The 24,908-nt window shown below is 38.7% G+C and overlaps 1 protein-coding gene across 2 annotated transcripts in view; it reads left to right on the top strand.

Annotated features, from left to right (window-relative positions):
- The first annotated feature begins 620 nt into the window (after positions 1-620).
- bsna (bassoon presynaptic cytomatrix protein a) overlaps positions 621-24,908 on the top strand; it is an 88,364-nt gene continuing 64,076 nt past the window's right edge. For both annotated transcript variants that reach the window (XM_088408198.1, XM_088408199.1), the window contains exons 1-2: positions 621-981; positions 12,273-12,909. In XM_088408198.1, the coding sequence (XP_088264324.1) occupies positions 803-981; positions 12,273-12,909 (816 nt within the window). In that variant the 5' untranslated portion in view covers positions 621-802. The remainder of the gene's footprint in view (positions 982-12,272; positions 12,910-24,908) is intronic.

Genomic DNA, 24,908 nt, shown 5'->3' on the forward strand with positions numbered 1-24,908 from the left:
GTTTTTCCCTTTGTTTCACTTTCTTTTTCTTTCTTTTATTCTTTCGTTTTTTCTTTCTTTTTCCGTCTGTCTGTCTTATTTTCTTTTTTGTCTGTCTTTCCTATTTTGTTTGTTTATTTTGCTTTTCTTTTGTTCCATTTCTTTCTCTTTCTTTCTTTTTTCTTTTGTCTGTTTGTTTGTCTTTCCTATTTTGTTTATTGTTTTTCTTTCTTTTGTTCCATTTTCGTTCTTTCTTTCTGTTTTTTTTGTATTCTTTTTGTTTGTTTTGCTTTTATTTTGTTCCTCTTTCTTTCTTTCTTTCTTTCTTTCTTTCTTTCTTTCTTTCTTTCTTTCTTTCTTTCTTTCTTTCTTTCTTTCTTTCTTTCTTTCTTTCTTTCTTTCTTTCTTTCTTTCTTTCTTTCTAAATGAATTTTACAAGTACAGTATAGTTGTACTTACACCGGTCGAACGCGCTTCACTACACTGACGGCGTAAATCTCGTCCAATCGCACCCTCTTGCGCCGCCTGTCGATTTTATTCCCTTCTGCCTGGCCGGGCTAAGCGCGCTCCCGTCACACGTCAGAATCCAGCCTACTGGTGCTGAGGCTGACGGGGAGGAGGAGGAGGAGGATGAAGACGATGGCCGTGATACAGGAGCAACGCTGAGTTCGCTCTCCCAATTCTCTCTTCCCCTTCTTTCCCCCCCGTCCATTCCAGTCTGGATCACCTATTTATTACCATTAAAAGGCCAGCATAGCAACATAGACTGATCGGACGAGGCACCGCTTTTTCCCGCCCTCCTGTCTGCTGAGCCCAGAGCGAGATGGGGAACGAGGCGAGCATGGAGGGCGGCGGGCAGCCCGGAGAGGCCGGGATGATGGGCTCCGTGATGCCGGGAGGACCCACGACCGCAATGCCGGGAGGACAGCACGTGAAACCCGTAAACGGCTCGGCTGCCGGCGGAGGGATGGGAGTCGGAGGCCCCGGGATGGGGATGACGAGGTAGGGCCAGCGAGTCGGCTCAAAAGATGCCTGACGTGTGTTTTGGGACTTGTGAAGAATGGACATGCTTTAGTTGGAACGTTGCATGGGAGGGAATTACCTACTACCCCACCTCCGAAGACGAGGGGGGGTGGAAAGAATCCCACTAAAACTAAACGTTTGACATTGAACCATAGCGGTTACTATAGCAGCCACCGACCGAATCCCAACATCTGCCGTCGTGTTCGGCGGTGTCATGTGCAGCGATGGTAGTATTTCCTCCTCTTCAGCGGCGCGTACTTGCACGGAGCTGGCGTGACGAGCTGCAGAAAAACGCGCACGCGCGCTCGCGTACGCGGCCCCACTCACTCTCGCGCACGAGCCTCCGTTGTTTGTCGTTTTCTATCCAACGCTGCAAACGTGCACCTCACTCATAAGACTGTTTAGTCTTGTTGTTTTATTGTAGAGGCGATGCGCACGTGATTCGCGCGTCCCGTGTGTGCGTGTGCGCGCGAGCGCTGCACCGGGGCTTGCCTTGAATATGTGGGCGTGTGTATAAGGATATGTGTCATAGTGGCACTATTATATTAGCTGCTAGAACAGATAGGTTTGTCCTGCAGATCCTTCAGCCCACATGACTGATGGAAATGATGTTTTTGCAAATCTGTGTATCATATGAGCTACTATCCAAGATGAAACTAAACAAAAACCTCACTGCTGCACAATCAATGTGGAATTGTGTGGGAATCATACAGTAGTGAAGTTCCATGTAGGGCACGCTGTGCGGATGTTTGATTCCCCACCCCTTGTGAGTGCATATAGGAGCGACGACATGGCATATCCATCATTATATAACATCGAGACTCAAAGAGGCACGGTGACAGCTTAAGCTGCCTTCTAATAAGCGAGGGCTCAGCCGAGGCATGGTAGGTGCCCTGGTCTGTTTGTGTTGCTTTTGTCGAAAGTGTTGAAATAAAGCTTTGTGTAGCGTGCGGTGCATCACATTAAGAATTGATAACACTGGAATAAGAGTCCATGTGAAGAGAAGGATCACGTGCAAAGCGTGTTTGCCGATACGCCCCCCCGCCCCTCCTTCTTCTTTTCTGGTTTGCAATGCCTGCAAATCTACTCTTCTTCCCCTTATGTCGCCTTCCCTCTCTCTCTCGCCATTTGAGCGCCCTTCTGGAGGGAGGATGCTTAAATGTCCTCTTCTGTTGCTCTTCTATTCCATCACTCTACTCATCTCCTCCCAACTACTCTACATTTGTATGGTCGGAATATGGGAAGCTGCAGAAAGAGAATTTGGTATTGTTTGTTAGCATATTCATCCATTCATTCATGTTTTTTTTAAATAGCGCTTTTACTCATAAGGGTCGCGGTTGACTTTGCGCAAAAAGTGGTGTAACCCCTCGACTGTTTGCCGCAAGCACATTTTGACAACCACCTCACATTGTACTGGTTTTCCCCGGGACCCGCAATTTGCCGCAACATCCTGACCCACTTTTATAAGAACAAGATACAGCAATACTTTTTAAACCTAAGGAGCTCTTGAACAAGAAAACATCATATGTCATTTCTAGCTCATTATTACTCCAATTAGTGATGGGGAAAATGAAGCCTCATGAACCGCTTGTGATATTTTTTTTCAGTCCTCTAGATGGTGCTCTTGGTTTAAAAATAAAGCCTAGTGCAATGGAAATGCATTACTTTTTAAAGAGTGCCATCTAGAAAAAAAAAAAAAAAATTAGGAAGGACATTCATAGTTTGATGCAGCAGAAAAAACAAAACAAAATGGCAGACCTCCCACATTTGGACATACTCAACAATATCTGCTTCTTTCTCGCATGTTCTGTATTACTACATTTTAATTCTGTTCTTGAGCCGAAATTTTCAACAAAAATGAAAAACAGTTGTGCATTAGAACCCAGTTGCCATCATGTCAGACTGTACCTGCTGTAGCCTCACTTCTTCCACACCCCCTGATTTTCAACCAATCACAAGCGGCCTTGAAATGACTCCACCTCCCTGCTACTATATCGGGCATGTACAGTGTAAAGTGCAAAGATGTAAAGATGGAGGAGAGTGATGGCAATATGAAGGGAGCTGAAAAGGTTAGAGTAGTGAATGCGGCAAAATGGGAATGTGGTTATAGAATGGTCCACTCGAAAGGCCATACAAATAACGGAAGGTGGGTGGAAGAAATGGAAGGATGTAAAGGCCAAACATAAAAAAAAAAAAAAAAGCAAAACAGAATCATGTGACCACTGAAAATGAAATCTGGCATACTATCATTTAGAAAAGAAATATCACCCCCATTGCCCAAGGATTTTGACATAATTTTGACTAAAAAAAAAATGTAGTTTTAGCTTTTTATGTTCCATGATTTGCAATCAGCTGTCAACCAGGATCATTTTTTTCCCTCCTTGTGCCTTAAAGGGATAGTGTGTAAGATTTAGACTGTTTTTCATTACAGACAGCAGGAGGTGCTGCAGGCGCTGCATTTACCATTGTCCTTAGCTAAAACAAACATGGCCGCCTCCGGAGAAGTGCCACTCCCCATGTAATATAATTTAATGATAACTAGACCTATGATTATATTTAAAAGTGTTAAGTGTTATTTTATGATGTTATATCTCATTACAATTTCGATGTAAAATGCATACCGAGATCCAAATAAACGCATTTGAAATTCCAAATGGTCACCGAGCAGCGACTGTACAGGATCCACAAGCATGAAGTCGTTGCTGTTTTATGTTTTTAATGCTATTTTTGTCATTTCAGTTATTAAAAATTAATTTCAGTGTTTTCAGTATGAAACAAACCCATTTGTAAAAGTCATAAAATAGTGGCTGGCAAATGAAGCTTCATGAACCACTGTAGACATTTTTTTTTTGTTCCACTAGATGGCACTCTGGGTTTAGAGATGCAATGGAAATTGACAACATTTCCATTGCACTAGAGTTTATGTTTAAAAACAAGAGTACCACTTAGAGGATTGAAAAAATAACAAGTGATTCATCAGGCTTCATTTTTCCATCCGTATCATAAAGTACACCAATAAAATGGCTAACAACCAACAGAGTAGTGTGCGCTCTATATAAATACACACAAAGGGGAGGTGAGGAGAAACTAGGCTTCCACCTTTTCCCGCTCTCATTTGTTGACTCACCATCAGTAAAAAAAACAAAAATCTACAGAGTAAAATATGAATGAAGTGCTTATTGATTTATTGTTTTCCTGTTGTTTATTTTTCTCCCAACGATTCTACATATCCAAAATAAAATGTTCCAATCATCGAGTGGCAATTTGGGAGAAACTGAAGAGTGCACAAAACAATGCAGCTCTAATTTACTGCAAATGAGAGTTGCACATGCTATAAATATATAAAAGACACCAAAAAAGGGTTATGAGAAGAATGTGTGAAGTCTGGATTTAGGCAGAAAATGAAGAAGGGAATGAGGAGCAATGAATGTCCAGATGGCTCAATGAAAAGGACTTAGAGAGAGAGAGAAAGCGAGAGAGAGAGAGAGAGAGAGAGAGAGAGAGAGAGAGAGAGAGAGAGAGAGCGCACATATGGAGAAGAAGATTCACTTGCTGTAGCAATCACGTGTTCATGTTCCATCTGACTCAACTCACACATGCCAGGCTGGTTTTTATTTATGAACTGTGTTGTGTGTATTCGTGTATGCCCATATTTGATCTATAGAGATGGCTATCCCACTATTGTGGGAAGATATAATCATAGAAAAAATGTTGGCACCCTTTGCGTGATTACTGAGGCAGAAATGCTACTTCTGATACAGAGTTTCTGTTTTTTTTTTTTAATGAAATATAAGTTATAGTTATTATGAATCAGATTTGTTTTGTGCTTTTCTTAACCTTATTTTGTCCCATTCTTTGATCTTTGCCTCAAAAGAAAAGCATTAGGGAGCTGAAATTTCACCCGGATGGTGACAACAGGTCAAAGTTCAACATGGCATGAGAACTTAGTTATCACACGACCAGGGGTGTGTGCCATCCCTTGGCTAAAATACTCCGATAATCATGTGGAAGAAAATGACCCCAAAATGGGCAAATTACTGCGGCTACTACTGGCGGCTCGGTAGCACAGTATTTAGCACATACGCCTCACAATTCAGGGACCCGAGTTTGCTTTTAAAGGCGTAATAAGTACATTTATACTGTATATGAATACTTTTTTCCTTCAACCACTCAAATTGTTCAGTGGCATCCATTCTATCCATACATATGCAGGTTCAATTTATTAACACCCACAAAAAGTTGAAAGATGGTAGGGTCTGTTTTTGTAGTCTGTGACGTGATGATGACACTTAAAGACATAGCCCTTAACTGGTCTCTACCGCCACCTACTGTCTTGAGCTGAAACACAAGTCAACAAAGAATTTTCCGTTTGCTGACATAGTTTGAGCGCCGCTCAATGGAATGTTGCAAAAATCGCTGAAAAATTAATGTAATAAGTCCTATTAAAATGCGTCTCAAAAATTGTATTTACAATGTGGTTTTATATGGTCCAAAATTTGGATAATGATTATTTTTGTACACAGAATCTCGCACGTCCTGCTGCCATCACATAGAAATGTCAGAAATTTTACGTATTTTAACTATCTGCTGGAAATTTCAGCTCCTTTGTGTTTTGTTTTCTCATTGATTCTTTTATGATAAAAAAAAGAAGAAATATCCATAATTTGTAACATAATGCCACAAGGGTTAAAATCTTGAGTAACCCCCGGAGTTCCTTGAAGTACCCTCAGGGGTACCACCGATCTAGCGTAACAAAAAATTTCAAAAGTGATTCATCAGGCTCCGTTTGCCCATCACTATTTTCTACTACATCGTGGTGCTATCATGTTGACAGGTGGTATTTCAGTGCAATTACATTGCTTGTGATTATTTCCCTGCTATACCTCAGAAATTGTGTTTACGGAAAAGTGCGTTGACTTCCTGTGACTTCCATGTTTGCTTCAGAGGCTATTGCCCCACGCTTGGCTATTTTTCCCCCTCACTGCAGTTGTGAAGGTCACACCGTGTTTTCTCATTATGTTGTCGCCCAGAATTTGCCGCGTGTTCACATGCATGTACGTTTTGTTATAACCGGGAAAACTACGCGGCAAGCGTCTCCGTGATACTGCTTGTTGTGTTGACTCTTATTAACCTTTCGTCTTGGTTTCGTAAAGCACTTTGACAAATGAGTTTCAGACTCATCTATTTGCTTTTCCACAACATTACACTGATTTACCGCCCTGTCTGTCTCTTATCCCTCACTGCGGTTTACTCAAAAACAGCGGTCATAAAAAAAAAAAAAATCCTCTAGCCACCTCACCATCTCAATCATTCAATCATTGTAAATCCATATAGCTTGTTTTCAACATCTTTTACACAAGAAAAAGGCCCTGAGTAATTGATAGATCACTAAAACATTTTTTATATTCAGTCCGTTTTTTTTTTTTTTCAAAAGATCTTGAGGAATAAAAAGTCAATTCGAAGATTATTTGTTGAAAACACGTGGCATAATTATCGGTTCCCAACATCTTTCTATGATAATCTTGAGAAATACTGTTTCTTCTATTCACTAACCAATGCAAAGCATTTCCGGATGAAAAAATACAATTTAAAACAATGCTATGAACATCCTTTGAAAATGTAAACTGATTTAAAGGGACAGTGTGTAAGATTTTGACCGTTTTCCATCAAAAAGGAATACATTAAATGATTGTAAATGATAAAAACTTGCAATGTGTTCTAAATGACCAAGAGTACTGTATGTTTTCAACATAATCATAGGTCTAGTTATCATTAAATTATATTACATGGGGGGTGGCACTTCTCCTGAGGCGGCCATGTTTGTCATAGCTATGGACAATGGTAAATGCAGCGCCTGCAGTACCTCCTGCTGTCCGTAGTAAAAACAAAAAATCCAAATCTTACACACTGTCTCTTTAAGACATAGTGTTTTTTAATATATGCATCTAGCAATTTAGCAAGTTGCTTCACATCCCGATTAATTTACTCTTAATTTGAAAAGACAGCTGTACTGTTCCTGTCACTGTAATAAAGAAAAAAACACACTTGAAATGAGATATACTGATTCCTGAGTAAACCTTGTTAAAATGTCATGCAACCCTTCAAGTTCCTTAATGTACCCTAAGGGGTGCTCGTGAATCCAGTACGTTAAAAAGCTGATTTAGAACATTAAAACACATAAATAATTAGATTTGATCATCACCGACTCTGTCAATTTCAAGGCCAATGATGAATAAATATGAAAGAAGCCCAGTGCTTTTACTCATTCTTTGATCGTTTATCACCAAACCCGTATTTTTAATGCGCATCCTGTTTGGGTTGCATGAAATGTTTTACACCTTTCAAATGCACTGCATGTACAATTTGTAGGTACTAATATGATAAATGTAATTAATGAAATGCATTATGGGGTAGTCAAGTGTGGATTCTGAACTACCATGGAACTACCACACACTTACTTGAAGTCATACAATGCACTTGATTAATGGTAAGTAACATGTGGCCTGCATACCAAAATAACCCTGCAAGAAAATGCAACAACAACAAAAAAAAAAACTTCTCCTTGAGTCAAAAGTGCACAATCAATCCACAAAGCTCAAAGTTGCACTAAATAACAACAACAAAGGGTATTTGCCAGCATTTTGATTTGGTCCCTTAACAGCGGAGTGACACTTCCCTCTAAGGACTGACTTTATAGTGGAAGGATTGGCACCGCCAAAGAAACGCAAATGGAATGTCGGTATGAAATTGGGGGGGGAAATAGGAGTTTTTAAAAATAGGTCATTTTGTCGAATGTGCTCAAAGGTTTACGGGATGAAAGAGATTTGTCTTCAGTGACTTCCGAGAGGGAGTGCAGCTCCATGCCGACTCGTCTGATTGTGTTCAAATGATTGACAATTCACTTCTGTTCTAACGCCTGTACATCGAAACAATAGTTTCCAATAGAAATTGAATAGTGAACATCTGACTGATTTGTTTACTTGAAAGATTACCGTATTTTCCGCGTTATAAGGCGCAACGGATTATAAGGCACGCCCTCAATCAATGACATATTTGAAAACCTTTTCCATATATAAGGCGCACCAGATTATAAGGCGCACCCTCAATTAATGACATATTTTAAAACGTTTTCAATCACAATATAGTAATACTCAAAGTAATAACAATAATAACTCAAATAATAACTCTAAACTCTCAATAGCATAATAACTCAATGTCAATATAAGCAACCTTGTTCAACTGTAAACACACAAAAGAAACAGGTAAAGCTTACTTTATCACTTCATTCCCCATTTACCAATCCCAATCTCAATATTCATCCATATATCAGGTGCACCATCAGCTTTTTTTAAAAATGAAGGCTTTTAGGTGCGCCTTATAGTGTGGAAAATACGGTGTATATATATATATATATATATATATATATATATATATATATATATATATATATATATATATATATATATATATATATATATATATAGGTGTATGTATATATATATATATATATATATATATATATATATATATATATATATATATATATATATATATATATATAGTGTGTATGTGTGTGTGTGTGTGTGTGTGTGTGTGTGTGATTGTATTTAGTGAAAATGAAGCCTCACGAGCCACTTGATTATTTTTTTTCGTTCCTGTAGCTGGTGCTCGTGTTTTAAAAATAAAGGCTAGTGCAATGGAAATGCATTAAATTTCCACTGCATCTTTAAGTCAACAGTGCCCTCTAGAGGAACATAGAAATATCAAAGTGATTCATGAGGCAATACTTATATATATATATATATATATATATATATATATATATATATATATATATATATATATATATATATATATATATATATATATATATATATATATATATGTATGTATGTATTGTATGTATGTATGTATGTATGTATGTATGTATGTATGGTTTGTGATAAGTAAATTTGAGAAATATGATTGTATATATATATATATATATATATATATATATATATATATATATATATATATATATATATATATATATATATATATATATATATATATATATATATATATATATATATATATATATATATATGTATGTATGTATGTATGTATGTATATGTGTGTGTGTGGTGACAAAATGAGAGGGATGTAAGTTTTTAAGTATGGGGTTTCATGCCAAGCACAATCATTATTTCTGACCATCCCTCTCCTCACTCTGCTGCACTTCACTGAGATCATTTTCACACCTGCCTCCATTCGTCATGGCTTTTCATTTCAGGGTCCAAGGCGGTTGAGTCACCGCGCTCGTGCCGGTCTGGGCTCATTCATTCTCTGTGAGGGAGCGGCTAGCAAAATTGTCAGCCTGTTTGTTTGCGTTGTAAATCATCAGGCTACAGTCAAATGCACAAATGTTGTTTTCCCAGGTAATGTAATTGCTGCCTGGTCTAGATAAATGTCTGTGCATTATGTGCATGCATCCTTTACAACTCATTTTTCCATGATTATTATTCAGACGCAATGTAAAAAAAAAAAAAATCAGGTCGTCTGGTTCTACTGTTTATTATAATCTAGAGCAGTGATTTAATATTGCGAACTTTACAGTGTTTTTTTGTTATACATTTTCAACATTGCCCTGGGATATGAAATGCATTTAAGAGCATTTTGGAACAATTCGGGCAGTCTTAAGAACATCTTTAGCCCCTGTTCCAATGAGGGACGAGCTTTGGCGCATGTCTGCAAACATAGCGGCACTTAGCATCTTGTCAGGATTCGTTCAAGGTTGCCAATAGCCAGCAAAATGTCGCCTGAGGTTGCCAAATGGTTGCCAAACGTTTTCTAACAGTTACAATGTTTTTTTTTTTTCCGCCGCTCCTTTGAGATGTTAAAAATCTGCTTGTGACAAGAGCAAAAAAATTCCTTGTGACATGAAAAACAAATGAAACCATTGTGAACAATTACGACTTTTTCAGAACGATGAATGATTCTGATTACTGGATTTAAAAAAAAAATCATCACTAGAGAGCAATAGTCTTTAATTTCAAACCAAGAGCACCATCTAGAGGACCTTAAAAAATTACAAGGGGCTTCATTTTCCCATCATTAACAGTTTTATACGCCGTATCAGCCTTTTCTTGCTTTTTTGTTTCGTTAAAGTTAAAAATGATACAGTTTTAAGTATAATAATACAATTTTAATAGGTTAGAATTTTAATTATATTTGGTGCGACAAGTGGGGGGCAGGGGAATGCTTTCCTGGGGAAGGCTTTGCAAAATATAATTGAGAAGCACTGAATTACGGTAACACATTTTCTCCATTTACATTAATAAACTGTATTGATACTGTAAATATAAAATTATCTGTTGATATATATATAAAAAATCAACAGTATCAATAATATTTTTTTTTTTTTAGAGAAACTGCCGAAAATGTGGCAACCGCGCTGCTAGTATTTTACTGTAAAAACAGCATTTTTTGTGTGTATAGTGCAATTCAAATGCATAAAATTCCCACTGCATCTTTAAACCAAAAGTGCCATCTAGAGAAACAAACAAATATAAACATCATAAGGGTGCATTTTCCCATCACTAAAAAAAACGTTCCACATACATCTAAGACCCATGCAGGATTGACATGAATTCCTAGATGATTTCCTCCTCGGCCGTGCAACCACTGGCTTGTAGAGGAATCGGATGATGTAGCAAAGTGAGATGGAAAAGATCAATTCACCCAGCTGCAGTGCCACTAAAGCAGATAAAAATCCAGCTCATTTCCTCTCCCATTTTCCAAACACACGCAAGACAGCAAAGATCGCATCATGTGTTTACAACGCTTTGCTCTCTTCGAACTTGTAGCCGCTTTCTCAATCCTCGGAGCAGCGAGGACAATGATGCTTCATTGCCAAAACAGTAGCGACAGAACTTTTGATACAGGATCTCATAAGATTTTGTGGACATGTTGCCGCAGCATTTATTTTTATTTTTATTTTTTTCCCAGCTGTGCACTGAATTTCATGCTTTTCCTCCATCTTCTTAAGCTTCTTATTCAGTCTTCTTCCACAACCCCGCCGCTTGAATCGGTGAAGCTTTGAGTTTCTTGTTGAGTCACCCCATTAAATGCGCACATGAGACAGTTGTGCGCACAAAGCATGTATAGCCAGGAGGGATTACGTTTGTGTGTTGTCTTACCATGTTTGCCTGAATGCGCAGGTTTATACACATGTTTGTTCAAAGATCTTTGGTTCAATAGCAACTCTTTCAAATCCGAGTCATACTCAGAGCTGCTGCGCTAGTCTTGGTCAATGTGATGGTAAATGGGGCTTCAAGGACCGCTTGCTTTAAAGATATGGTGGAAATTTAATGCCTTTGAATTAGTGATGGGGAAAAGGAATTGCTTTTGATGTTATTTTTTGTTCCTGAGGATGGCACTCTATGGGAACTCTACATCTAGAGGACGGAAAAAAATCACAAGTGTTTCATGAGGCTTCATTTTCCCGTCACTTATCTTGGAGCCCAGAGTTCAAATGAAAATGGGAAAGCAGCATTGCTGGTTACAAAAGGAATAATATGCCGACACAAGTGAAGTCAGCTCCATGTGTCTTTTTAAATCCACAAGAATCAAAAACAAAAAAACAAGCTTGAATTTTGTTTTGTGAATTTGATTTAATTTGAAGATCAATTTCCAGTTTTTGTGGAGCATATCTTTCTTTTCAGGGGCCTAAAGCAACTATTTTTTTTAAACCATCGTAATATGACATTATTAAAAACTGAACTTGAAATGTCCAAGTGCATTTGAATGCACCATATGGCTTATTCTCACATCAGCAGCTATTGGGAGGCATTTGCGGTATCGTATAACAGTATAGCAGCGTAATTGATGAGCGTTTCTTAGCGGCCTTAATTAGCGATTGAATATGATTCTTTAACTGCGGTGTGCTGATGTTGGTAGCTATAATGAGATAGCAATAATTTGAGAGAAAGAAGTAACGAGGATGTGTCGGACAAGTCGCAACTTAGGGTTTAGCTTCAAATTGGGTTTTGGTTGTGGTTAGGGTAAGGATCCGGGTTAGGCAATCAATTCTCCTCATTCTTAATTGCTTATTTACTATTAAGTACTATTTGAAAAGAATATTTTTTTTCCCTACTCTTACACATGAACAAACACATCATTTTCAACTGTGAATGAATAAAACTTCCAGCGGATTCTTGGGCAATGATGCAATGTAGAAAAATATTTTTTTGTCTAATTCTTTTCTCTTTTTTCTTCTTCTCTTCCAGGGGACCAATGGGTCAGATGGGTAGCCCCAAGCCCGGCATGCAACAAGGAGTTCAAGGAGGAGGAGGTATGGGAGGAATGGGAGGAATAGGAAGCGGCATGGGCGGAGGAATGGGAGGCGGGATGGGCGGAGGGATGGGAGGCGGGATGGGAGGCGGGATGGGAGGCGGGATGACCACCGGAGGCGGAATGGGCTCCAGAAGCGGCGAGCCCTATCGCCTGGCCGCACACGACACTCCGACCTCCCCCCGTCACATGCAGTCAGGTCAGGGGTCCGGCACGGGGCCGGGCTCCGGCCACGGACTGAGTCACGGTCCGACTGCCGCCGGAATGGGAGCCCACGCGGGGCAGAGCCCCGGCCAGCACGCGTCCCGACGAAACCTGCAAGTCGACTTCAACGGTTCGGGCGGCTCCAGGACGGGCAGATCGCCCTCTGTGTCGCCGGACCGCGGCATGACGCCCACCTCGCCCTATTCGGTGCCACAGATCGCTCCCATGCCAAAGAGCAAACTGTGTCCGGTGTGCACCACCACAGAGCTCGCCAATCCACCAGCTGTGCCCAACTACAACACCTGCACCCAGTGCAAGGCCACCGTGTGCAACCAATGTGGATTCAACCCCAACCCGCACCTCACTGAGGTAGGTTGTTTGTGCTTTGTCAGTATCAAGCAACAACTGGACTATTTGTTATTTGGGTGTATGAACAAGAGCCTACACCATCAATATTTGAAAAATAAAAATACATTAAAATAAAAAATGAACCCCCCCCCCCCCCCCCCCCAACTCGCCACACCGACCATAAATAAAATTACTAGTACTGTACTAAAACTATCCTTTTTAACATTGACACAAGGAAAAAGCAATACAAAAAATACTGTTGTTTTTACAGCGTTTATGAAGGTTAAAGGTTTGCCTAATCCAGGGGTGTCAAACATACTGCCCATGGTCCACTTCTGACCCACAAATGGGTTTAACCTGGCCCGCGACATGATTTTGCAAAGTATAAAAATGAGATGAATGTTTTAATAAATGAAAAACTTGATATGTTAGTAATGTTGAGCTTTTACTAGTTTTGACAGTAATCAAAAAATATACATTTTAAGGTGTTGTTTTAAAGTTATAGAAATATATACCATGATTTTATTGGTCCGGCCCACTTGGGAATAGATTTATCTCAATAAGGCCCACAAGGTAATAGATCCTGATAGAGCCTGATGATATTAAATGGCTTCAGTGGACTTCATTTACTGTAAATTTTGGACTATAAACTGCAACTTTTTTCTCATGATTTCAGCCTTTCGGTTTATAGTCCAAATGTGTCTCATCTGCAGTTGTTTTTTTTTTTTTTACTAGCCACCAGGGAGCAATCTACCAGTAAAGCAAATGCATGTACAGTATCTGTTGAAGGTGAATGTAAATCAATGGCTGTGCTCAAACAGTTTAAAAAATGTACTGTTAAAAATATAAAAATATGTATAAATTGAATAAGAGCTTCCAAATCAAATTTACATATATAGCAATCCTGCAGAAAATGATGGCCGATCATGATCTAATCAATCAGATGGGCCTAAAGTCCAGCTTTATTCTACTAGTTGTATTTACAGGAAATTTGAAAAGAGCCTTCAGCATCCTGGGCAGAGTAAAGCCCTGCTTATAATCTAATGAGAGTTTCTTGCATTCATAAGCTATCATGTCACAACATCAGATAGCATTTAGCAAAGAGTGATGCCAATTAGGAGGATCAGCCAGAGATTACGCTTGTTTTAATTATGTCGGCAGGAAATTTATTAGTGACATGGGTTGCCTGCTGTTATTCGATTGTTTTGACCTAGAAATATAATTCAACATGTAATGGCCAGACATGAATGTATTACGCAGTGTGGATTTAAAGTACAGCAACAATTTTGTCCATCGTTATTAAGCTTATTTTTATATCCAGAATGTGTTTTCCAGAAGCACTAGTCCTTTGTGAAACACGGCTGAACTGCATGAACCCTATTAGCAAAGATGCTTACTGCTATTGTCACCTCATCACTTGAAACGGATAAAATTTGGTGAGTGATGCAGATCTTTTGAATATAAATGAGGAATTTCAAAACGCCCACACGCCCTTATACAGTTGCGTTTCTCTTTTTTTTTTTTGGTGTTGAAAAATGACACCTGGGAAAGATGCTAAAATGCTCATCTGCGGAAGATAGTCATTGAATAACTAACAGCGGGAAATGTGTGGGTGTTGACCCCTTTCACTGACAATAGTGTAGGTGCTTGAACACCCACATCCCCAACAGGTGCAACCACAGTATAAACATTTTAGCTGTGTCAGGATTTGATTCTCATTTGCGGGCAAGCCGGCATATAAATAACCTATAAATATGCATCACAAACATTAACAAATACAGTAGACATTAACTACTTACTAGATTCCAGTCATGTTGGCATAAGTGCTGGCGTCTCGTGCCTCATATTATATGCCAACAATGTTGCCTTTCGTACCTTGAATTTTCCCTCGTTAGTATAAACAATATTTTCTAGTTTCGTAACCTGAATTTTTGTTCGTAATTAGGCCTTGGATTTACCATTATAGATGCTGTATTCTTACGACTTTGGGAATGCGCAACAGCGTTTCTTGCTTCACTAATCAGATGACGATTTGGCCTCACATGACGGCCGGAGCGGCAGAATCGCCCCCAAGATGGTTCTGAAAATGCTTCTGTTGTAAATGTTTGGCCCTGAAAAAGTTAAATGGAAATGCCAAGTGAGGGCGCCTTGGTGTGGAGCTAATGGAAAAGTGCCATTTGTACCAGAGATGGGAAACACATTAGGAGCCTGTGGTGCTAATGCAAACTCATGATATTGTATTTACTTGTGTCTTGAGCAACCGTCGTCATGCTGGGGAATACTAGAACAATTCCATCAGTAAAATCATCCTTGCAAAAACCCTGCACGCTTTTAACCAAAGTGCTTAAGTGGTTGAAAATGGAAAGTTTGTGCATGTGGTGTTAGGACAACTACAGCAACAAGCGTATCCAGAAAAAGCACAGATCTCCTCCAAGGCAGAATATTTGCATTGGGCACTAACAACTAAACAACCCTGCATTCTTAAATGATTGCATTTTAATTATTATTATTTTATGATTTATGATTGCATTTTAATTATATTATTATTTATGATTAAATTGTAATTATGTTATTATCGTTATTATTATTATTATTATTAATATTATTATTGTTGTTAATATTTTTGCTATGATTATGATTACTATTATTATTAATTTATTTTTTCTTAAGGGTGGCACAGTGAAAAATGTTAAGTTAGCAGGTCAGCTTTGCATGTGGAGGTCAGTTTTTTCTTTCAGGCTCTGGCCTTTGTGGAGTTTGCATGTTCTCCCTGTGCCCGCATGTGTGATTGACAAAAACATCCCCAAACCCTCCATAAAAACTTGCATGGTAGGTATATTGGACACTCTAAATTGCCCTTCGGTGTGTTTGGGAATGTGAATGGTTGTTTGTCTCTCTGTGCCCTTCGATTGGCTGGCAAACAGTTCAGCCCGAAGACAGCTGGGATAGGCTCCAGCACACCTGTGATGTGATATTATTATTTTTTGAGGTATCCTTGGCCAAGGATAAACTATCTAGCAGTCTTCAGCTATTCAGTAATTGACAGTTTCCCTTAAAAAGCTCCTAAAAGCCCACGATGTAAACAGACCACAAGCTATGATGCCAAAACAATTTAATATCATATCAAACTAACATTTCTACATTACACTGATGAATAAATGGCTTGGAGATAGGTTAATTAAACCCTTGTGCAGTATTTTGCTAAATTGTTTGATCTTTACATCAAAGGCATTTCACATCAATGGGAAAGCCTTGAAAGAAGACTCCCGGGAGCTGAAATTTCACCCAGATGGTGACAACATGTCACATTTCAACACAGCACCACCACTTAGTTATCACACCACCAGGAGTGTGCGATCCCTTGCCAAGAATACTGAAATAATGACGTGTATGGAAATGACCCTAAAATTACTGTAAAAGGTAATTCAACATTATTTTGGCACCATCTTGTGCTATCTTAGTGAAATATCAGTTTAAGGTTAAAGCTATTTAAAAAATGTGTATGCTGCTGTGTATGTACTGTTCGGCCACTTAATGGAGGCAACGAAAGAAAGTTAAGCTAATTATCCAATGGCACCTTCTGACAAAAATACCTAAAAAAAAAGGCGAAAACCAAGGAAAATGTAATTACCGGTATATATCATTTCTAATGTAATTTTTGAATAAAATACAGCAAATCTAAAAGTAGGATTGAAATAAGTTTGCTAATGCTCTAAAACGATGCTAAATGGACACAGAACTCCTAAACTAAATACGGATTTGCATGTATGAAGAAATGATAAAGATAATGATGGTATCAGTTGTTTCTCACAACTGCAGTCACTCGTCTCTGTCTCTCTCGCTCGCTGCCGTTTGTCATCAGACTCTTTTTGCCAGCACGTCTTCTCCCCTGCAGCCTGTTTGTTGTTCAACACACTGCATGCTAATTTTAGACTCAGTGTGCACACATGGCTGCCGATAGAAATGTGTGTCTTCTCGTGTGTGTGCTACGCGTGAAAGAGGGCAGAGAAAAGAAGGCATTAATTGGTTTCTGCAAAGAAATCTGCAGATTGAGCTTTCACTGCCTGTCAAACACATTTTATGCTTAAACGTATGAGTTCATTTTAGAACTATTTTTCTTTTTTCGACGCCAACAGTTTATCGTTGGATCCTCGGCGCATGTTTGATAGGGGTGAGTGAAGGGTCCCGCGCAAAGTTTTGCACACCAAAATCATCCAAGAATGCCTTGGTGGATGTTGCTTTTTGCGCTGGAAGAGAAATAGGCTTCCTTAACCCCTTGGTGTCAATTTTGAGCCCATTTGGGCCATTGATCTAGACACATTTCACAAAAAAAAAAAAATGATGAGGCTAAAAATTACTATAGATTATCTCAAAACAGTCAAGATGCAAAACGGCACAATGCTTTCATTTCGAAATGCTTGCAAATGGAATTTATTTGATGACAAATTTTACTTTTGCTCAATAAACTTACCATGTGTGGTTTTAGAATGTTGGAAGAAACTGGTGAACCCAGAGAAAACCCACTCAGGCATGGGGAGAGCATGCAAACTCCACACAAGAAGGCCAGGGTCGGGATTTAACCCTCAACCTCTGAACTTGGAGGAAACTGTTGAACCAGAGAAAACCCACTCAGGCATGGGGAGAGCATGCAAACTCCACACAAGAAGGCCAGGGTCGGGATTTAACCCGCAACCTCTGAACTTGGAGGAAACTGGTGAACCAGAGAAAACCCACTCAGGCATGGGGAGAGCATGCAAACTCCACACAGGAAGGCCGGGGTCGGGATTTAACCCGCAACCTCTGAACTTGGAGGAAACTGTTGAACCAGAGAAAACCCACTCAGGCATGGGGAGAGCATGCAAACTCCACACAGGGAGGCCAGGGCGGGGATTTAACCCGCAACCTCTGAACTGTGAGGCAGATGTGCTGGCCACTCTTTCACTGCACTGCCTAAATTCATATCATAAAATAACATGAATTATTTCATTTGAAAAAACATTGGCCCACCCCCTCACTGAGTGGCTTTTGGTTGACAAGAAAAGGTGGAGACAAAAACCTGACAGGGAACACAGAACAAATCTAATTAAAACAGTCACCAACAACACTGATGATTTTAATAACTCACCATCAAACAAAAGTGAACTTGTGCTAATTTACATTGGACAAAGTAGTCTGCTCACGTTGTCTATTAGTCATGGCCGCAGGTGACAAGTTAGTTATTTCCCAAGCATGCAATTACCTTTCACATAATGTGCTGGGAATGAACAACTCCAGTGCTACTTCAATGCAAATGGCATTGTGGGTAAATCATTGATTCATTTTCTTATTGTTCCCTTCTGCGTTCTCATTCTTCATGTTTCACATTCACATTTATTACTTTACCTTCACGTCTTTCTACTTCTTTTAATCTCAACGTTGATGAAAATCAAAGAAAGCCAGTACATATTAAAAATTGGTATCAAAATAGTATAGTAAGTGCTACGTGTATAAAGTATACATGTATACAATTAAATAACATCATAAATAAAAAAATATTTAAAGGATTTATTTATCTTTGAGTCATGTGACGAGCTTGTTATGGCTAGCCTAGGCTAGGCTACTTTAGCCTTCTTCGTTATTCTTGATTATCTCCAGCTTCGTCTCCATATAAATCATCTTCTTACTTGTCTATTTAAGATCACTAGCAATCTTGGGACCCATGGCTAACCAATTCAAGTTTGAATCAAGCAGTAAAATGCACAATAAATAAAAATTTTTTTTGAAAGTTCAAACGAGAACAAAGCTTTAAAATGCCGCCATTTTGAATTGTGACGCCGACCAACAGCAGGCCAGCATTGTAGTGACGAAAGCAGTGAAGCGCGTATAAACTATGAGGGCGGACACATCCAACATGGCGTTCATGCAAACACACTGACCGCCATGTTGGATGTGTAAGGCGAAAGAAATGGTGTAAAGAGGGGACAAAACAATGTCACCGTCCACGTCGTAAGGTGAACAAATTGTAAGGCAGGGACGTCGTAAACCGGGGGTCCACTGTATTTATCCATCACAATTCTTTAGCGCGTCTCTTTATTAGGATGGGAGCAAACAATCCAGAAATCACGTTGTCTTAGATAGATGCTTTGAGAATCACAATCCCAATCGTCTATTTCTTGAATCCAAACGAGTTGTTTATTATCAGGTGGAAATGCTGCTCGCTGAACTCGTCTACTGTCTGTAAATCTTGGTCAAATTCCAAATTGTGTGACCTCAGGGGATTTCTACTTTATGGCACTACACTGCGTTGATCATTCGTCAAAACGTCCAAACATTGTATCTTCAGGCAATGAATGGGGGATACATTGACTGTAACCTATAGAGGGCACTACATTAACACTTATTGGCCTCTCTGCTCCCCTTCCCTCAAGTATAAGGGCGCCCTGATGACTCTTTATCATGATCTTTCTACTCCTCTTCCTTCCACTTATCTTCGCGCCCTTCCTCGCACCTTCACTGCATTTTTTTTCTTCAAACTACCCTGTGAGCTGCGTGCCAGAAATGGGGGAGGAGGATTTATCTTTCCTCCTGTTCGGAGAAGATCAGGTCTATTCTGGGAAAGTAGGATGAGATGGAAGGTGGAGGGGCGGGGCGTGAAGATGGGGAGAAGATGAGCGAGACGAGGGTTCTGAAGTTCCTTTAGCCTAGCAGGACAATGTCGTGGTGAAGTAGGATCCAGAATCAACGTCCTGCACGTAGTTAATTCCTTTTATTTATTTATTTATTTATTAACAAAAACAACGCAGGAGCGGAGCGCAAAAATTATAAGCAGTCGTGTTGAGAAAAGTACTCGTTATAATCTGTTAAATATGACAGATTTCACAGAAGGAATTCAATTTATATACTAGACCAGTGTCAGACCTGTTCTCATGAAGAAATAATTATAAATACATATTTGTCCACAGAAAAATAATAAACAAAAAGCATCCTCTTTTGGGATTACTGTAGAGATCCGTTGACAAAAATAAATAATTAATTACAAATAAATATTTGTCCATAAAAAAATAATCAAGATAAAGTCTCAGACCTTTTCTCAAAAAGAAATAATAAAAAATATTTGTCCACAGAAAAATATTTAACATAAAGTGTTCTCTTTGGGGATTAGAGAAAAGGAAATAAATCATTAATTACTAACAAATATATGTCTACAAAAAAAAACAAATTGTCAGACTTCTTCTCAAAAATAAATAATTACAAATAAATTGTTGCCCACAGAAAAATATTCTACTTAAAATGTCTTTTGTTTTATCATAGGTGAGACCTGTTCACAAAAAAGAAACCATTACCTTGACAGGTAACGAGAGGTGGCACGTGACAAGTTGTGTCACACCATTCTAGAATGCGTGAGAATCTGAATTTTTACAATCCTGAAATTGTATAATCTACTGACCATAAAATGTGCTTTATGTAGCAATTAATGAATTCAATAATTATTGTTAAGGATTTTTGCACGTTTATTTCATTTAAAATCCCAAGTACCCTCCTGGAATTCCTTCAAGTTCCCCCAGGGGTTGCCATACCTCATTTGAGAACCACTGAACCAGACAAAAAAAAGGGCTTCATGATAAATTGCGACATGCATTCCTAGATGCCGTTCAATGTCAAAGCTAACATAGTACATACAAGCCTTAATGACATTTTGTGATGCAAATGGAGACATATTAGAACGAAAGCTCCACGAGATGCCTTCATACAACTTCTTGTGATGCAAATGTGACACGTGCGTGCTTTGTGACAGACAAACCTGGTTGCACACTCAAGCACAGAAAAGTGGGAAAAAAAAACATGCATGTCATGTGTAGTTACACATGTACACGGACGGACACACAAACTTGACTTCAACACCGAGTGGATGCAGCTGCGAGCCCAGTAGTTCAAGCGCGGGAATTCCTAATGAGGCGATTTAAATGATGAATGCCTTCTGCTGGCACTCACACGGCTGCAGATGGGAGGATGGCGACGAGGGTTTCAGCCAGGCTGCGGTTCCACCATGACAAAACTAAAACGCAAAAGTGACAAATAAATTGAAACGTTTTAATTGCCCACGATATGTGAAAATGTGTGAGAACTAAAACCTAAAACATTTAGATATGTTTTAGCTTCAGGATAGTATACAACTTAAAGGGACAGTGTGTAAAATTTAGTTTTTCATTAAAAAGGAATACATTAAATGATTGTGAATTTCAAAAACTTGCAAATGAATGTGTTTTTAATGACCAAGAGTATTTTTTTAATATAATCGTAGGTCTTGTTATCATTAAATTATATTCCATGGGGAGTGGCACTTCTTCAGAGGCGGCCATATTTGTTATAGCTACGAAAAATGGTAAATGTGGCACCTGCAGCACCTCCTGCTGTCCGTAATGAAAAACGGCCTAAATCTTTCAAACTATCCTTTTAAAGTGGCATACAAGAAAATACTGTTGATGTTATTAAATATTTGTAATTATATATGTGAACAATTTAACCAAGAGCACCATCTACAAGACTGAAAAAATACCGCAAGCTGTCCATGAGGCGTCATGATGGTTGTGTACTGCATCTCCAAGCACAACTATTTTGAACCCAGCGGTTCATAGTCCAGTGTGGTTTATCTGCAGTTTATTTCTTTATTTTTGTTACTTTTTTTTTTTTTTGCTAGCCTCCAGGAGACAATTCACCTGTAAAGCAAATGGGTGTAATTGTTCAAAGTGTCAATTTTTGGAATAATTTTGAAATAGAACTGAAAAGATGTCGATCAATGGCTATGCTAAAAAACACTCTTAAAAATATTGTGTTAAAAATATAAAAATGATCTACACATTGATTAAAAGGTTTGTGATAAGTAAATTTGAGAAATATGATTGTATGTATATATATATATATATATATATATATATATATATATATATATATATATATATATATATATATATATATATATATATATATATATATATATATGTGTGTGTGTGTGTGTGTGTGTGTGTGTGTGTGTGTGTGTGTGTGTGTTTGTATACTGTGTACAAGTATGTGCAATATGTTTATATGTTCACTAATATAATCAATGAAACAAAGGGAAACAAAAGAAGACGCAACAGAAGTGTTGATTTTGCGTTTTAACTGCTATTACCTCCGAAGTATTCAATTTGTGGGATGTTCAAAATATCCATCCATCCATCCATCCATCCATTTTTCTCTAAATATATTGGTGCTAAAAATGCAGGCAATGTTAAGTCATTTGAAGAGAGGATGTTGCTGTAAGCAGGCAATTTTAAAAAGTAATAAAAAAACGTATAACATTCTATCTTTCTGTGTAAACATCTGCTGTAACGTCTCGCATTTTATCGTCTGCTGAAATTGAAAAAAAAGCTTCTTTTTGTTTACCTCATCAAAACCGCTTAAAACAATTATCTATTGCAAACATTTCAAGTACAGCATTGCGCTGGAATCGACCCTGCATTGACTATTACATTGAAAGCATACACATACACTATTAGTACCCCACTACTTGCGCAGCCGAGGTAGTTAAAAATATAGCAAACAAGTCTTGTAAATTAGCCACGCCAGCGGGTACGCACGACAAAATAAACTGGGATTTATCGATAGAAATTCCTGGCCTAGCCCTAGTTTAAGCATTTGCCAACATCACAGGTAAAAGTAGCAATTTGGGCTTGATCACACATGACAGCGGAGGGGAGACCTGAAGCTGGGAGAGAGCAGCACAAGCAACAGAAGTTGCAGGAACATTTGCAAAGGTTGGCTGACTGCTGCCCCAGTGTGATAACGGCCTGTTTTGACTGAGCTTTGCAAACAGGACCCAACTGGCTGGGAGATGTCTTATCGCCTTTTTTTTCTTCAACCACGCTTTCGGTGGAGGCCGATGTACCGATGCGGGAAACCTGCGGTGTTAAGCTAATAACGTCCTTTTCCATTTGAACAAACAAAAACAAAGCGGTAGCCACCAAGGGGAATGAAATAATTAGTTCCTGAGCACAGGAACACGGCACATAATTTGGGGAAATAAGCAGACAGACGACCAAGAGATGATTCAAGGCTAGCCAGCACCTAAGGGCGCTCGGAGCTAGAGTTGGGCAACTTACAAGTTTTTTTACTGGTCCGACGTTCATCAGAGCCCCGCCCCTTTTACGTCAGTGTCCGAATTGTAACCGTATTTTCGCCGTACCTTCCGCCACCACCGGAGGGCGACATTTGCGTGTTTTTCTGTTCTGTCATTCGTCAGGCACTTGTCTACCTCTGTCTGTACTCATACTAATTCTTTTTGGGGTTTTATTATTTAAACTTAAAGTTACCACCGTGTCCTTGGTTCTACAGTTACACTGCAATTGAAACACAACGCAGTAATATAAGTGTAACACGAAAACAAAGCCAGCTAAGGAGTTTAACCCTCGGCTATAATACATTATTATGTTTAAAACATACTGGGCTGCACTATAAAACATGATCAAGATAAGAACTAATGATTTTTCTATTTTTTTGGGTGTTTTTTTTTTTTTAAGTTGGCTCAATGAGCTTTTTGGTGCCGTCTTATCCATTTGTCTATTCACAGTTTGCATGTCCACTTCTCCCACTGATTAGTTGTTCATGCAATTGGCAGGGAGTCTGCAATCCAACTGACTTTGTTTCAAAGTGCTGAGACAGATTTTAATTAGGAAATAGTACGGTGCGATCCTGATCAATACCATTGAACCAGTTGAGGTTGTTCAGTGGAAAATGTGTATGTGTGTGCATGTGTGCGTGTTTTACCCTCTTTTTGGGGATTTCTTGCACTTGTGAGGACCTTTTTGGTGGACCCCACAAGTTCAGACCTTTTTGAGGCTCAACACTTGCTTTTATGGTATGGATTTAAATTGGGTTTTGGTTGGGATTAGGGTAAGTGTTAGACAAGCTGTTATAATGGTTAAAGTTAGGGACTAGAAAATAAATCATGTCAAGGAGTTGTCCCCACTATGATGGAAAAAAAACCCTTGTGTGTATGTGTTTGTTTGGAGATTATATTTTGATGATTTAATGGTCATGTGCATCCATTTTTTGTACACGGGTAAGCTGGAGCCTATCCCAGCTACAATACGGCGTACACGCTGAAATGGTCGCCAGTCACATAGGGCAGTGGTTCTCAAATTGGCGTGGCCTGACGACAGGGCGTCCATGAAATAATTTGGGTATTTCGGAATTGATTTAGTTCGTCTTTTAACCGTTACAGTTTTGTGCCTTGTTTGGCCAAGTCTGTTTTTTAGCGCCGCCTCTGGCCGCTGTTGATATTACATTGATAGTGTGCCATCTGTCTATCTACGCAGATACAGTAGAACCCATTGTAACATCTTGGAAGGAGAAAATATTGAGTTATTAATACAAACAATATATTTGTGTTCATTTCATTCATTTTATATTAAATTGTGAAAATATTCATGACTAATAAAGCAACCAATTCAACCAGTTTAATACATTTTAGAAAATGTAATCATTTTTAAATGTGTTTTGTGTCTATAAATACTTGCTAAAAAGGCAGTGAAGCCAGCAAAGCTAATGGTTTTTTGACTAAATTATTGAGAGGAATCTTTTTTGTCGAAATTGACTGGGTTTGTTGTAAGGAGGCGTGCAATTTGCAATTTTTATTTTCTAAACTTTATTATAGCTGAACATTAATAAATACGTATACTTATTATCGAATTAAATATGTCGCTGAACAAACAGGGCATTTATGTTTGGCTCATTTGATTTATTTTGTTTTGTTTTGCTTCCACAAACATTTGCAATGGGGGTCCTTGGAAAATGTTCTTTCTAAAAGGGGTCCCTGACCCAAAAATGTTTGAGAACCACTGACATAGGGCACATACAAGCAATTAATAATTTTTACTAGTGCACAATTTCGTTAGAGTCTTCAATGAAACATTTGATCTGATTTCTCAAATTGTGTTTGTGCAAATGCGCTAACTTGAGTGTTTTGCTCCCCAATAGATTGCTCATGATTGCAGATTTGACAT

The sequence above is a fragment of the Hippichthys cyanospilos genome, chromosome 2 (assembly GCF_059441005.1).
Source record: "Hippichthys cyanospilos isolate Australia breed blue-spotted pipefish chromosome 2, RoL_Hcya_1.0, whole genome shotgun sequence".
In the NCBI taxonomy this organism is placed as follows: Eukaryota; Metazoa; Chordata; class Actinopteri; order Syngnathiformes; family Syngnathidae; genus Hippichthys; species Hippichthys cyanospilos.